This window comes from Neltuma alba, unplaced genomic scaffold (assembly GCF_004799145.2).
Source record: "Neltuma alba isolate B1F8T4 unplaced genomic scaffold, ASM479914v2 tig00012044_pilon, whole genome shotgun sequence".
NCBI classification, from domain to species: Eukaryota; Viridiplantae; Streptophyta; class Magnoliopsida; order Fabales; family Fabaceae; genus Neltuma; species Neltuma alba.
The window spans coordinates 118,597-133,872 of NW_021636609.1; the positions used below are offsets into that span (position 1 = coordinate 118,597).

General features: G+C 34.9%; 2 protein-coding genes across 2 annotated transcripts; one reads left to right on the forward strand and one right to left on the reverse strand.

Moving 5' to 3' along the window:
- Positions 1-2,231: 2,231 nt before the first annotated feature.
- LOC114721527 (ruBisCO-associated protein-like) lies at positions 2,232-3,014 on the reverse strand. The gene has a single exon (XM_028907352.1). It carries the CDS (start codon positions 3,012-3,014, stop codon positions 2,232-2,234), a length of 783 nt encoding a protein of 260 aa, XP_028763185.1.
- Positions 3,015-6,907: 3,893 nt separating this feature from the next.
- On the forward strand, positions 6,908-13,892 carry LOC114721536 (dihydrolipoyllysine-residue acetyltransferase component 2 of pyruvate dehydrogenase complex, mitochondrial). The gene is made up of 19 exons (XM_028907360.1): positions 6,908-7,109; positions 8,143-8,236; positions 8,775-8,851; positions 9,016-9,092; positions 9,187-9,227; positions 9,889-9,944; positions 10,024-10,098; positions 10,190-10,282; positions 10,453-10,698; positions 10,795-10,867; positions 11,025-11,119; positions 11,577-11,662; positions 11,795-11,870; positions 12,500-12,567; positions 12,652-12,718; positions 12,817-12,912; positions 12,998-13,100; positions 13,193-13,288; positions 13,384-13,892. The coding sequence occupies exons 1-19, from the start codon at positions 7,071-7,073 to the stop codon at positions 13,452-13,454; spliced, it is 1,629 nt and encodes a 542-aa protein (XP_028763193.1). The 5' UTR covers positions 6,908-7,070; the 3' UTR covers positions 13,455-13,892.
- Positions 13,893-15,276: the final 1,384 nt, after the last annotated feature.

Sequence of the window (15,276 nt, forward strand, 5' to 3'; positions counted from 1 at the left end):
ATAACAACTATCCAAACACTCTCACTTCTTAGAATCACTTTTTTACAAAATCTATTCTTCACAGAATCTATTCTTTCCATAATCTATTCTCCAGAATCACTTTTTCAAACTACGGTTTGGTTTCATCCAAACACATCCTATATCTTTCTGAAGCCCATGAGTTTGGTTATACTTTGGCTTATTGTTTCTGCCTACTGATTCACACATATATGCAGGTTTATGCCAATTAAACAGTATGTTTCGAGAAGTTTTTCTTTCTATGCTACCACGCATCATATTCCTCTCGTTTGCCTGTGCGCCTGTGCTTATTTATTTTATTCCAGTAAGCTTGTTTTTTCACAGGGATTAATGAGATAGGGATACTCTCATCAACATCACATAGGGTACGGTTTGCAATGAAAGAAAAAATCTAATTAATTAATTAATTAATCCCTCTGTTCTTTAATTAGCTAAATACAAATTATAAATTTGAAAGACAAAATTGACGAAGATTTTATATTTAGGATTAAAATAAATTTTTTGTCCAGAGTCCGCATAAGTAAGCCCACAGCTGGTTTTTATTTGAATTCTTTTCAATTTTTTATTTTATTGATTTGAATAAAAAAATTTATTGTTTTTACACATAATTTAAACATAATCATGTTTTGCCTTAGAAACGTGATTCCATCTTTGATTCTTTTGCTTTATTTATTTATTTTTTTATATTAATAAAATAACAATACAAAAGAGATTATAGATTTATATTTACAAGATTTTGGATTAATTCAAATATACTACCTCCGATTCTTAATGTAAGACCCTATTTGACTTTTATTTTGGTCATAAATATAAGAGCCCAATTCACTTTATCTCTTATATTTATATTTTTTTTCCAAAGTAGCCCTTCTAATAATAAGAGTTCTAGTCAATACACTTGATTAGCAAGGATATTTTAGGAAAGACAACATCTATTTAGAACAAATAACTAACTCAACTTACTTCTTTAATCTCCTCAAATTAGTCAATTGACTCTTATAATTAGGACCAGAGGTAGTATAACTTTATGAAAATATTTTAAAAACTTTAAATTTAAATATAAAATTTGTAATTTAATTTGCAAATTTTTTATGAAATTAAAAATTGCAAAAAAAAAAAGAAAATATAATAAAAAAAAGAGGTGGATCGTTAACCCGCCTGGTGGTCTTTGGGTTTACAAAATGCAAACCCGTCAGGTTGCATATCTTTCGGACCCACGCTTGCCAACCACAGCTTGCCACACGTGCTTACCATCTTTACCCTTATCTAGCTCCTATATATAGACACACATTGGGGGAAGGGATTAAGAGGCTGAGTGGCCATTGAACTAAACACCTAGATAAATAATCCACGTCTCATTTTATTCAGAAGCCAAGAGAATCGATTGTTTTTATTAATTTTTTAATTTTAAAAGTAGCTTTTCAAAATCTCACTAAGCATGCAAAATTTGTTTAGTTGAACTTAATTGAATTCACAAGTTCTTTTGGCTTGTCAATATATATTTTTATACAAATCACAGTTGGGATGACCTCTTCTCATTATTTTATTACCTTCTCAGAAACCGTATGCTTTTATTAATCAAACATGTATAGCAACTAAATGCTTATAACGGCGACGCAAATAACAACGCAAACTAGCAATAAGATCATTCAATTTATATATGTTATGATTACTATAATAATGAGATCCTCCATACGTACTTCTTTTTTCTTATTATGTACGTACGTACTTGGTTGGAATTAGGACGAGAAGGGAAAAGGTTGACATGAAATAATAATAATACACCTGAATGAAAGAAGAAACACACTTGATCCTAGCTAGTACGGGGGGTGGGGGGTCACAACAGCGATGATAAGAAGGAAAAATCATATAGCAATCACACAACTCAATAATAATCATGCAAAGCAATTAACTTTTTTATTATCGGACTCGATCAATACGTATACAGGAATGAAACATAGAAACAAGATACTATCTCGTATTCGAGACGAAAGCTGACAGCACGAATCAGACCTTATTTAAAAAGGGTACTTAATTCAGACAAACCCAAGCACCACAGAAATGCAAAGAAAACTGCAAGAGAGCTAGCAGGAGTTCGACACAAATCACAAAACGAAGACATATATATGGCAGCCATGGGTGGATCATTATTCATTAAGCAAGGTAGGGAATGGGACGACATCTTGGCCACAGATCTCACCACTTAAGCCTCAGGGTTATAATAGGCCGGTCACGATCCACTTGGAAATGCCAAAGAGTCCCTGCTTGTCAAGGAGCTGAGGAACGGCACCAAGGAAGATGGGCGGCGGGACATTAGTCCAGTCTCCAGGAGCAACGTCACTGTGCCCAGCTAAGATCTTATTTTTGGGATAAAGCAGTTTGTCGAAGACGGCTCCAAGCTCTTGAAAGGTGGAGATGCGAGAAAGCTCAGTATGGGATTGGTATACCACGTAGTCAAAAAGTTTCTCATTTTTCTTGTACAGGTCGAAATAGTATTTTCTGAGAGGAGCTGATACAGTGATGGAAGCATCGGTGATGATGTTATTGCTCTTCAAACTCCACATGACTTTCTCAATTGAGTTGCCAAACTGATGCATGGCATCAGGGTTGATATGTTCGTAATACACGTCGATGCCGTCAATCTTGTAATTCTGGACGATTTGCTTGAGACTTTCGGTGGCATTTTTCCGCCAGTCGCATTCCTGAGCAGAAGTGACAGCAAATGGGAATTTGGAGTGAGGAGCTCCGATGCTGAGGAAGAACTTAATTGAAGTGGACGCGGCTCTATCCTTGATGTTCTGGATTTCATCTGCATTTAACTTGCCTGTCTCAAAATAGGGAAAGAATTTCCCATTCTGGTATTTTCCTTCACCATCGTAGTCTCTGGCAAAGGCCAGAACGATGTGAATTTCATTCTTGAGTTTCGCATACGGGAGATATTCAATGGTGCTCCAGGTGCTGGCATAGACACGATAGGCGGACAATAATGGTTTCGTCATTTTGAATCTCTCTCTCTTTGTCTGATTCATAATTTTTGGTGTGAGTTTGCGTGCGCTCATAACTTCCTTATGTATGCGAGCTCGATTTGCTTCGGATGTGGTATTGTCCTGACGTCACAAAGCATGGTGGTCATGTTTGATTGATATCTGTGGCACCGTTTACTTGGATGCATGACTTATCATGAGTGGATGATTCCATTTTTTTTCAATTTATGGGTCCACAGGATGCTTCATAAAAAAATATATTATTTCCGATTCTTAATATAAAATTTTTTTATTTTTATTTTGATCTTAAATATAATATTCTAATTTACTTTATCTTTCATATTTATCTATTTTTTTCTCAAAATAGCCATTATAATAGTAGTAGTTTTAGTCAATATATTTGATTAGTAAAAATATTTTAAAAAACATAACACCTATTTATTATAAATAATTAACTTAACTAGTTTTCTTAATTTACTTAATAATCAACTAACTCTTATATTAAAGACCGGAGGTAGTATATATTAAAATTATTTTTGGATTAAGTTTCATCCAATACTCTAAAATATTTTTCCATGTGTATTCAGTAAAAATACTGATGTATCTGGAAAAAAAAATTTTAAGCGTTTGATGAGTTACAAAATATTTTAGGATATTGGACGCATTTGACAAGATATTTCAGGGTGATGGATGAATCAAAAAATATTTCTAGGATGCTGAACTTGCATAAAAAATAATTTTGGGGTGTTAGATAATTGTATCATAAAGTACTTTAAAATGTAGGCTGAAAAAAAAAATATTTCAGCGCTAGATGAAACACAATATTTTAAAATAATAAATATACTTGAAAAAAAATACTTTGAAGCTTAAACCAAAAATAATTTTCATGCATGTATATATTTTTAATAAGAACAGTAAACAGGGAAAAAAGCAACAAAAAAAAAAAGAGTCCCACACTACTCAACCCTTGAACTCAAAAGATGCTTTGAGTGCTGAGCACGCTGTGCCCACCAACCTGATGAGCTCAGAATGCGAGAGATGAAGGCAGAGGCAGGATCAAGATATAGGTATGGGTCCTACATGTGGGCCCCGGTAATGGCTCCTTTTTTCTTTTTTATATATACAAAAAAGTATGGGTTCTGTAAGTTTAGTCAGGGTATACATTCAAGTTCAGAGAGTATTTATAAAAGTACTTATAAATAACCTACTAACAAGATCTTTATATCGATAGTGAGATTCAAACTTATAACCTTATGATTTGTGAGTTATAAGTCATCTCCTTTTAATTTAGTCAAAGAAAATACAACTATTTTGTATATTTTAAACAGGCCTAACTAATGATGGCTTCTAAAGCCCAACATATAATTAGGAAGCCCAAACCTACAAGATGGCCCAACAATGACCATAAAACTAACTTTTATTTCTTTTGAAGAGGTAAATAGCTTGCAATTATAGGCTTATTTAAAACAGTGATGAAAAGTAATTATAAACATGTTTTGTATAGATCGAGACAAAACTCATCTTATAAACTTATCTCGTATTTCATAAATCACGATTAAAAAGTTATTTATAAATTATTTTAAACAGGCACTACATAATGTTTGGTTGGGTTTTTTTTTTTTTTCAAAAACAGGGGATGAAAAAGGAAGAGGAAGGACAAAGTTAGGCTAATTGGTTTAAGAAAGTAGAGGGGAAGAGAAGGAAAAATGTTTGCCTTTTTCTGCTTCCTTCCCTTCAGAAATGAGGGGGGAGTGAAATAATACCTCACATTGTGATATTTGCCATCATTTCAACTTTTCAACTTTGCCCATCAAATTTAAACATTCCTTTTCTCTTTAGTTGCTTCACGCTACGTTGCCTCTCCTACTTCTGCTGCTGCCAGCACTTCAAAGTTTTAAAAAAAGAAAGATAATTATTAAAAAATTTCAATAATAAGTGAATATCTAAGATCTGTTGTTATTTTTTACTCTTAAAATTGTTATTATAAGCTGCGTTATAGGACTTTTTGTGAATATATTTATTTTATTAGACTTTATTGCAATTCTTATTTCCTTTTTTTTGCCTTGTTAGGATAAAAGAAACAGCATTTTTAGTTCAAATATACGAGTATATTCTGTGTTTCTCAATCAAGTCTGTTTTAATCAAACTGTTTTTTTTTAATTAAAAGTTTAATTCCTCTTAGCTGATGTAATATTTCCCTACTTCATTTCCATCATTTATAGCACAATAAAAAATTATTGGTCTCAGACGAACGAGATCATCAGTAAGTTTTTCAAATCAAACTCAATATAATCATAATTAATTTAATTAATTAATGTCTATGCAGAATTAAAAACAGATAGAAACTATTGGGTAAAATGTCAGATCGAAATATATTCACTTCATTGTTAACTCTAAAACAAGAATGGAAGTGTCATAATACAAGTGTCACCCTTTTAATCATCAACTCTTTTTTTCAAAAAAATAAAAAATAAAAAGAGGCACTGACCTTTGCTTGGTTGTTAGGGGCATATCATATGGGATGGGCATAATTGTGATTTAGCAATGAACCCCCACTGTAAAAGTCTACAATGTTGACTTTTTTCGCTCGTCCATGTCATGCGCCCATGAACCTTTCTCTTAAAACATTGCATAATGACACGAAACAACAATTAATAATTAATAATTAATCACTAATCAATAATTAACAATGACATACCGATAGCAGTGGTGCGGAAGTCATATAAAATAGATGGGTAGACAGCAATGATATGATATTGCCACTTCTCTTTTATATGACGGATGTATTAAATACTTAAATAATATATGATAAACAACATTTAGGTGACATCAATCAATTAATATTTTTTGATAAGGCATCTGATACCCATCATAATATCATATATATATAATTGATACTTAATATTTTTTATGGCAAAAAAAAGTTAATGTTCTTTTTAACTCCTACCTCCATTAGTGTGTGATTTCTTTTTGAGTGAATGATGACAAAAAATCATATGTCTGTGTATTCTGCTAAAAAAACATGAATTAAATAGCCTAACTATGATTAAACAGATAACAAACAAAGTTATTAAGATACCCTCTAGTTATATTTATAGGACAAAGAGAGAAGATAATTTTTGGTCCTATTTATAGGGTACCGAGAGAAATTTTTTGTATAGATGTATAATTTTGCCCCTCATTTATTATTGTGTTAATTTTGTTTACATGAAGTATAATATATATTAAATAGGAATAAAGTTGAAAAGTTACTAAATTTTAAATGAGAATTAATAAAATTTAAGGTTTTTCTTAGCCTGTGTGAACTGTGAAATATGCTGAAAATGCTTTATAAATAAGACCAGAGAAGAATAAATCTAGCGCTCTATTATTATTTATTTTTTTAATCTTAGAATGATGTTATTTTAAGTTCAATAAAAAAAAGATAATTACAAAATCTAACCCCATCAATTTGGCGAACTCGCTGGATTGATCAGGTTGCATTGAGTTAGCTGCAAATCGCAAACCAATGGTTTAATTTTTTTTTTTGGCGAAAATTGGTTTTGGGTGTCACGGGCTCAAAAATTAGTGCATTTTTGGACATCTACTCACAACAATTTTCTTGCCTATGCATAAATGAACTGCAGTATGTATAATTTAAAAATAGCTGGGTTTTATATAGAAAAAATCACAAGAAAATACTTTAAAAATTAAAAAATTATAAATAAAGACCAATTATAATATTAACATGAATTTTGGTAATAATTGATAAGCAAATAACAATAATTTTGTGAATGAGTTTTTGTCTGTAATTTTTTCTACGGCTTTTTTTTTTGCAATTTTTCCTTACATATATAAATTATTATTTAAAGAAATAAAAGTAAAAGGCACTCCCAAAGAAAATGGTAAAATGGTATCGGACTATCTGGGATGCTTTGTTTCTTACAACCATCAGCTTCCGATCTGCGACCAAACCCTACGGATTTAGCCACCTAACCAGTTCACACCGATCTTCCAATCCCTTTTGAACATTCATTTTCCCCCTGCGTACTTTCGATTTCGCTTGTTTCATTCTGTTGGGTAGAAAGCAAAATGTCTTGCGCAGCTCGTATAATCAATCACTCCAGAAAGGTATATTGTCATCCTTCTGAATTTTTCATATCGGGCTTCCTTTGTTGTATCTTTGATTATGCATCTATCCTTACATCGTATCGCAACTCGTACAAGTAGAGCATGTGTGGAAGTTCCGTTTAGACTGTATTTCTTTGTCCTTCTTTCATCTTGAGATTTTATGGATGCTGGATATTTTAGTTCAAAGCATTGATTTTTTTTTTTGGGGGAAATTGAGCATTTTGATATTCCCAAATGGGTCCTTGGAGCTTGATTTCCCCTATCTCCATGGTACCCAACAACAAGTATTTTGTCATCATGGATCTTTCCGATGAGTTCTGTTAACCTTTGGACAACGTGCTAACTTCTCACCAAAGCTTGCAATCTATATGAGTGGTCTTTGCAGTTGTTATGCTCAAAAGTATCACATTACGCTTCATTTCTTATTTTCTTTGTTTAATATTCCTGGGCGCAACGCAGGGGTGATTTTTGTGCTGTGTCATTTCTGGATTATATTGGTTGCATTTATCTACATTTACTGTTGTAAGTAATGTTGTTATTCATTTTTCCTTATAGAGGACAGTAAAGTTCCCCCTCATTGCTTAATTTTCTTTATATATTTAGAAACTTCTGACCAATTTTTGTTTGAAATGCCCATTGAACTAGTTGTTAACCAGAAATTATATGTATTTATGTATGGATGTATTTATATGGTTTTTCTTCATAACATTTCCTGTCTGTGCTTCTGTGGTTTTTTTGGTTGAGGAACTCTTGAAAGGGTTGTAGAAATTTGACCTCATCATGCCCATATGCTGTTTTTAAGATCTTGTCACAGACATAATGATTATGTTGAACCTATATACTATGTGTATCTGTATCTGCTTTTTTTCCTTCCAAATTTCTTTAAAAAAAAAAAAAATCTGACATGCCATGCTTGGTTTAAGTGTGATGCTGTGTCTGATATGGTACCATTGTGCATGGATTTTCTGCTTTGGTGCCTATCTACTCCACGTTGCTTCTGAAATATTAAAGCAAGACATGTGTGCTCCTGCAGTTGAGGAATGCCCCCAGCTTGTTACAACATGACCGTGCCTGTTTGGCTCGTTGTTTCTCTAGCGAGGCTCAACAATCTATGAACAGAAATCAAGGTAGTTGGCTGTTTATTTTTTTATTTATTTATTTTTCCTATTTATTCATTAATTGTTTGAGATAAACAAATGATACCTTATGGACTACAGAGGCATCCTGTGGGTTTGGGTTCTGCGATATGTTTAGTTGATGGTAGGCTCAGGCATGGCCAGCGTAAATTTTTAGGGCTGTGGCAAGTTTTACCAAGCTGCTGCCTCGTATATGAGGCCTCTATTTTAATTTTTGTTTTCATTTCCTGCTGTTAATGATTGATGAACTTACAAGTCAGTGACAGTACTATCGTAGTCAGATGCTGGTGCAGTCTGAGCACTGTATTCAAGTCAAGTGATATTTATCCTTCTTGACAGAGACCCAAAGTTGAGTCTTTCTTGAACAAGTGGTATATTAGTTAGTTAACTATTCATGGTTTACCCTGGAGGATGAAATTCTATACATTTTGGACGCATGTGTAGGAAGCCATGATTTGTCTGTACTTTCTTGAAGTTCCTAAATTTTCATTTATTATAGTTATGAATGGCGGAGTAAATTATTTTCCAGATGTTTGTGAATCCCAATTTCATGGTTGCCTGTCCCCAACGAAAAAGACTGTTTCCGAGCCTGCCTCCTACCACGCTGTAAGTTAAACTCAGTTTATACCAATTGAACAATATTTTACAAGAAGTTTTTCTTTCTGTGCTAGTAGTGCTAACACTCCTCTCCTTGCCTGTGCTTTATTTATTTTAGTAAGCTGTTTTTTCAAGCTGACCTGGAGGCAATTGGCAAATTCTATCTTTTGCAGAAATTGTCATTTGGTGGACAGACGAGAAACATGTCAACATGTTTCGCCCGGGGTTCTTTAAGCAATGAGAATTCATGGTATCTTTTAAAATGTCTATTGAGTACTTTTCCTGCTTCAACAGGGTAATACTTACTCATCTCATTTCTGATTGCTTCCTTCCCCTGATAACAGTTCTCAGGTCCAATCGAGGAGAACTTATGCATCAGCTTCAGGTACTTTCCATGGCTATTTGGGTCTCTTGCTTTCTTTGTGTTTCAAGTCCTTCTCTTCTCTTTGAGTTTTGTGTTGGGTATTTTATCGAAGGGCTCATAATTTAGATAGTACAATCTTGTATTTCTTAAATAATGATCATTCCTGAAGAAGGTGTCATGTGGCATGGCTTGAATGTAGGATGTATATGCATCTTGCTTTTACCGAACAATCTGCAATACAGCATGCTCTGGCGTCTGCTGCTTTGCCATCCATGTTGACTGTAACTTTGTTGTATCTGCTCTTATAGGGGCATCTATCTATAGTTTGGCTGCTACCTGAAAACATAGGGTAAATAATTAAAAAGAAAAGAAATAAAGTGCCTTCTTTTCAATAACTCCTAGTGAAAGAATTTTATTGGCTGTCTTCTGATTGTCTTTCATTCATTCTTTTAAAACTCCAAGGGTATCTCCTGTTATTTTGTTTGAGTTTAATGTTTTATGATTATACTAGAAATCATACAGGAACTTGTTCGATGTTTTAATTGGATGTATTGGATTCTTTCATCAATGATGTTATATTTCACAAGAGTTTGCTGGGTTTTACCCTTTTTAGATATTTTTGTATAACTAATATAATAATAGCATACTTGTTTCATTACTAATGTTGGCCAATATCTTTCAGACCTTCCTCCGCACCAAGAGATTGGAATGCCCTCTCTATCACCTACAATGACTGAGGTATGTATTTTTCTGAAGCTCAGGAGTTGATTATACTTTGGCTTATTGTTTCTGCCTACTGATTCACACTTATATGTAGGGCAACATTGCAAGATGGTTGAAGAAAGAAGGGGAAAAAGTTTCTCCTGGTGAAGTTCTGTGTGAAGTTGAAACTGTGGGGTTCTTGTGCTATCGACATTGTAGACTTATTTTGTTTAGTATGACCTTTATGTGGGCCTTGACATCTCAGTATATAACTTTTGAAGGATAAAGCAACAGTAGAAATGGAATGCATGGAGGAAGGTTATCTTGCCAAGATAATACGTGGGGATGGATCAAAAGAAATCAAAGTTGGAGAGGTATTGAACTCTAGTTACAAGTTTCAATTCCTCTCTGCACAATTTTTACTGGGAATTTCTATTTGGTGTTTCAAAAAGTGCGTCTGTACCCACAGAAAGTTTATTGGCTTACACCCTAAGCTTTACATGCAGAGGTAATTGTCTCAGTAACATGAACATTTTTTTCGTAGATAATTGCTATAACTGTTGAAGACGAGGATGATATTGCAAAGTTTAAAGATTATCAACCGTCTGCCTCGGGTGCTAGCTCTGCCCCTGCTAAAGAACCATCTGCCCCTCCCCCACCAAAGAAAGAGGTGGTAGATGAGCCTGCCCGAGAACCTGAGCAAAAGGTTTCCAAACCCACTGCATCTCCTCCAGCTGGAGATCGCATATTTGCCAGTCCTCTTGCTAGACAGTTTGCTGAAGAGAAAAATGTGAGTTGATGAAATGCCATGATTGAAAGTTGTTTAATAAATAACAGAAATAAGCCATTTTGAAGATATATTACGATTTTTTTGTCAACTATATAGATTCCTCTGTCAAGCATCAAAGGAACAGGACCTGAAGGGCTCATTGTTAAGGGTGATATTGATGATTACTTGGGTATTATTCTGTCTCTCTTTCTGTGTGCCTAGATGTCATAGTGGGTCTTCTTCTTGTTCTAGAGGAGTCATCTGTCTTGCTAGCTCTAGGGTTTTGTATTGCCCTTAGCTGATTGATTTGATTTGATTTGGATAACAAGCTTTGCCATCTGATGCAGCTTCTGGCGTTAAGGAGGTTTCAGCAGCCTCAAAGACCAAGGTTACAGATGCAGCTTTGGATTACACTGACATTCCTGTCTCTCAGATTAGGAAGGTAGCATATCAAATCAAATTCCTCTTGTAAAACAGTGTTTTGAGATTTATTGGTTGAATCATGAGTGTGTTAATCTTAGACCATTCTGTTTAGGCAGTGTCTTTTTGTTGCTTACGAAGTTACCTTTCATATGACAATGGAACCCTGATTACTAATCTATTGGTAGGATTGAATTATTTGAATTAGGGACGTAAATAGGCTACCAGCTGACAAAAGTTATGGCTAGTTTTTGTGCCGCCTTCATTGTATGCTTTTTCATTTAATATATAAGTCCTTTTAGATGATCAAATATGTATGCATCCAGCCTGTTTTGTTTGGCCATTTTGGTCCTTCTATTCCAGCTCCTCTGCTTTTTCCTTACTTGTACTCACTTTTTATGTAATGCTCTTCCATTACTATATCTTTCACAGTACAAGTGATGTATTTTTACTTGAAACTAACTCCTTATATTTTACAGATCACAGCTTCACGCCTACTATTATCCAAACAAACTATTCCTCATTACTATTTAACAGTAGATACATGTGTTGACAAACTCATGAGGTTAGTTTCTCTATTGCAATTGCGTATCTATGATAGATGATACATCCATGGTATTATGCACTTCATATAGCCAAGCTTGCTTAGAGGGACAAGGCTTGTTGTCAATGTTTAATTTAAGCTACTTATATGCAGTTTGCGCTCCCAACTCAATTCATTGCAAGAAGCAGCTGGTGGGTCACGTATTTCAGTTAATGACCTTGTAATCAAGGTATTACATTTGTCTCTGACCAACATAATCGTGCTTTGTAGGTTGTCTTTTTTGAGATGTTAAGTTTCAATTAAGATTCCAATGTGAGATTAGGTGGTTGATAAGCCAGGGATGGTTGAATTCTGTGACCTCCAAAATCATTCTAAATGGCTTCTCGTAGTTTTGAACATGATGTCAAATTTGTGTCGACCTCTGACTTAAATGTTTTTGGCCACATTACAGACTTCTTTATATTCTGTTTGTGACATCTTATATAACTGAGACTCATGAATTTTTGGCTTAACAAGATATAGAGGAGCAGCGGTTGTTGTGGAAGGTTGTATAGAAGTACAGACTTCAGATTCTATCAATTTAGAGGGTAACTTGTTTCTGTCAATGAAAAAGAGAGGAAAGGGCTAGTGGGCGGGAAGACACCGAGTGAACTTGACGCAAAGTTCCTATCTTGTGTCAAAACATATAATACAAAATATTTTAAGTTAATTTGGCTTTACAATCACATGATGACGCCTCTAAACCTTTGGGATTCTGGCTAAAAATGATAGTGAATTTTAGCATAGGTCCTCAGAGATATGTAGTGTCGAATTGATATGTTCATATCAACTTCGTTTGGTTTGTCTTATTTATATCAGGCTGCTGCTTTGGCTCTTCGTAAAGTTCCTCAATGTAACAGTTCATGGTCAGATGATTATATTCGCCAGTAAGTCAAAAGTTTTATCTGCAAGTGCTGCCAGCAAATGTGTATATCCCATCTGATTTAACATGTAAATTTTGTTTTATGCAGGTATCATAATGTGAATGTTAATGTTGCCGTGCAGACCGATCATGGACTTTTTGTTCCTGTCATCAGGGTAAGTCACGCTATGCTCTTTTTCTAATGATGACGACATTTATGTCTTTAGTTTCAATTATGGTGTCTCACTTGCCTTCCAATTGGTTATATGCGCAGGATGCGGACAAGAAAGGCCTCTCGAAGATAGCAGAAGAGGTCAAGCAATTGGCATCAAAGGCCAAAGAGAACAGCTTGAAACCCCAAGACTATGAGGTAATAGAAATCATGTGAATGCTTACTGGCCTTTGAAAGATGATCTCATTTTGACCTGTGGGTTTTCGGCTGGTCCACTCTGCAGGGAGGCACATTTACGGTTTCAAACTTAGGGGGGCCATTTGGCATCAAACAGTTCTGTGCCATCATCAATCCACCTCAGTCTGGCATTCTTGCAGTTGGATCTGGTGAGAATACTGTAGGGTCTTTCGATCTATAATTTTTTAACCAGTCATTGTTTTTATCTTCACACTTGGTACTTTGTCATCTACCTTAACAGCCGAGAAGCGGGCCATACCGGGTTCAGGACCTGGAGAATTTAATATTGCTTCTTTCATGTCTGTAACTCTCAGCTGTGACCATCGCGTAATAGATGGTAATACTTCTTGATTAGAGCTTCAGTCATCAAGCTTGTCGTATATGGATTAGCGACTTCAGGTCTTAATGATACATCTTATCTTGTTTGTTCAGGGGCAATTGGTGCTGAGTGGTTGAAAGCATTCAAAAGCTATATTGAAAATCCAGAGTCAATGTTGCTGTAAGATTAAGCTTAACTTCCTTGCGAATATTCTCAACTGATTATTAAGGCGGGAATGAGAATAGTTCATCTGGGCTCTATCCACATGCCCATTCGGGTTTGGTGGATTGTATTCCTGACCAATCTTCGATTGAAAGTCTTTACCCTTTTTGGCCGAAAGTCTCGGTCTCTTCTCAGAAGATGAATTTTGCAATTTTGTATTTTGAATAAGCAGGGCCGGAAGGGGCATTTGATACATTTTGGAATTTTCCTTTGATAAGAGGGTATTCCCCCATAGAGGCATATTCGTGCTCGAGATTTTTCTTGTCAGACTTTGTGAATAATCGGCAATTTTCTTTTGAGATGTGCTCTCATTTCTTGTTTAGTTGGTTACAATGAGGGGTAAAGCGGGCTCTTTCCCTGGAATAATTTGTTAATATGAAAATTGGCATTTTATTGCTAATCATGCTTTATTATTTCTTTTAGAAGGGTTTACTCCTATCCTTACATGCGCACGGCCAGTTCATAATCCACATGGGACGCTGCCTCTGCCGATGGCTAATGTCGATTGCCCCACCGAAGCAATTACTATCTAATAACCAAGTCTTAACATATTTCTATTATTCTTTTTAGACCAGAATCGCATATAACTGACTGCGAAAGAACGCTTTAGTATTTGGCTCTTTGTTATAATAATTGATCTTTCGCCGTAGAAGCCTACCATCCCAGGGACGCAGAATACATCGAGACAAAATCCTTCGAGCGAGATTCCGGATAGGACATGATATTCAGATAACCACCTGAACCTTTTAACTAATGTTTGATGTGTTTGGGTGAAGATAAAATTTATTTTAAAAATAATTTTATGATATATAAAATAAATGCGTGAGAAAAATTGCCTCGATCTATATGAAAACATTTTAAAAAATGCTTTTGGGAGTAAGCTCCTAAGCCAATTTAACAAAAAGGCAGTTTTCGGTCGAATTCTCCTAAAAGGCACCGTGGGCCGCTCAGAACACAAGAAAATTGCAAAGTCAGGGCCAAAAAAAAAAAACACGCGTGGCCATTCCTAACAAAACAAGAGATGAATATTTTGTCTGCTATGATATCAGCCGAAAATTCCTCCAACATGGAAGATAAGCGAGAAATTGACTTAAACAGTAGCAGCAGCATGTTCATGCGTCTAACGTAATATGAGGGATTGTATTTATAAATAAAAAAAAACGCAAGTGACAGAGGCACAAGCATCATCACATCAATCACAGTTCCACACAGCTTTAGATTATTACCAGTAGTGTAGTCAACCAAAGACACAAGGATAGATCAAGCTGGAGTTCGAGGCGAACGGTAGATGGTGATTGCTAGCAGTTCTAATCAACTAACCAAAACCACAAAAGCTGAGTCCAGCAAAATGTTGCTGATTCCAGTTTGAGTAAAAAGTTCCTCATCACCACAACCACAAAATACGCAAGTCATGTGAACTTCAATCAATGTTGCTGACATTAACTTATTTGGAAAACAGTACCAAAAATCTAATTTAAAAAAGTGAGGGAACGAAGAGAAGAAAAGAAAGAAGTGGTGAAGGAATGAGCTTATTTCACTAAATAATTTTCGCATTAATTTATCGGAAGCATCGGAAAGACCAATCAAGGTGGATCCAGCTTTCCAAGTAAGAGGTGAGAGGGTATCTGTTATATAGTACAGCTATTTTCATGCCGCCCATCTAATTACGAGAAAATAATGATCCCATTTCCACCAGTAGAAATCAGATGAATAATGACATGCCATTCATTAACTGTTGACTAGAAGTTAATATCACATTCCTGAATTTATTTCCGAACTTAACG

Excerpts from the sequence above, each read along its gene's own strand:
- LOC114721536 (XM_028907360.1), top strand. The coding sequence starts at position 7,071 with ATGTCTTGCGCAGCTCGTATAATCAATCACTCCAGAAAG. Across the intron at positions 10,283-10,452 it reads AAGAAATCAAAGTTGGAGAG|ATAATTGCTATAACTGTTGA; the intron begins GTATTGAACTCT and ends TTTTTTTCGTAG. Across the intron at positions 13,101-13,192 it reads CATTCTTGCAGTTGGATCTG|CCGAGAAGCGGGCCATACCG; the intron begins GTGAGAATACTG and ends CTACCTTAACAG.
- LOC114721527 (XM_028907352.1), bottom strand. The coding sequence starts at position 3,014 with ATGACGAAACCATTATTGTCCGCCTATCGTGTCTATGCCAGCACCTGG.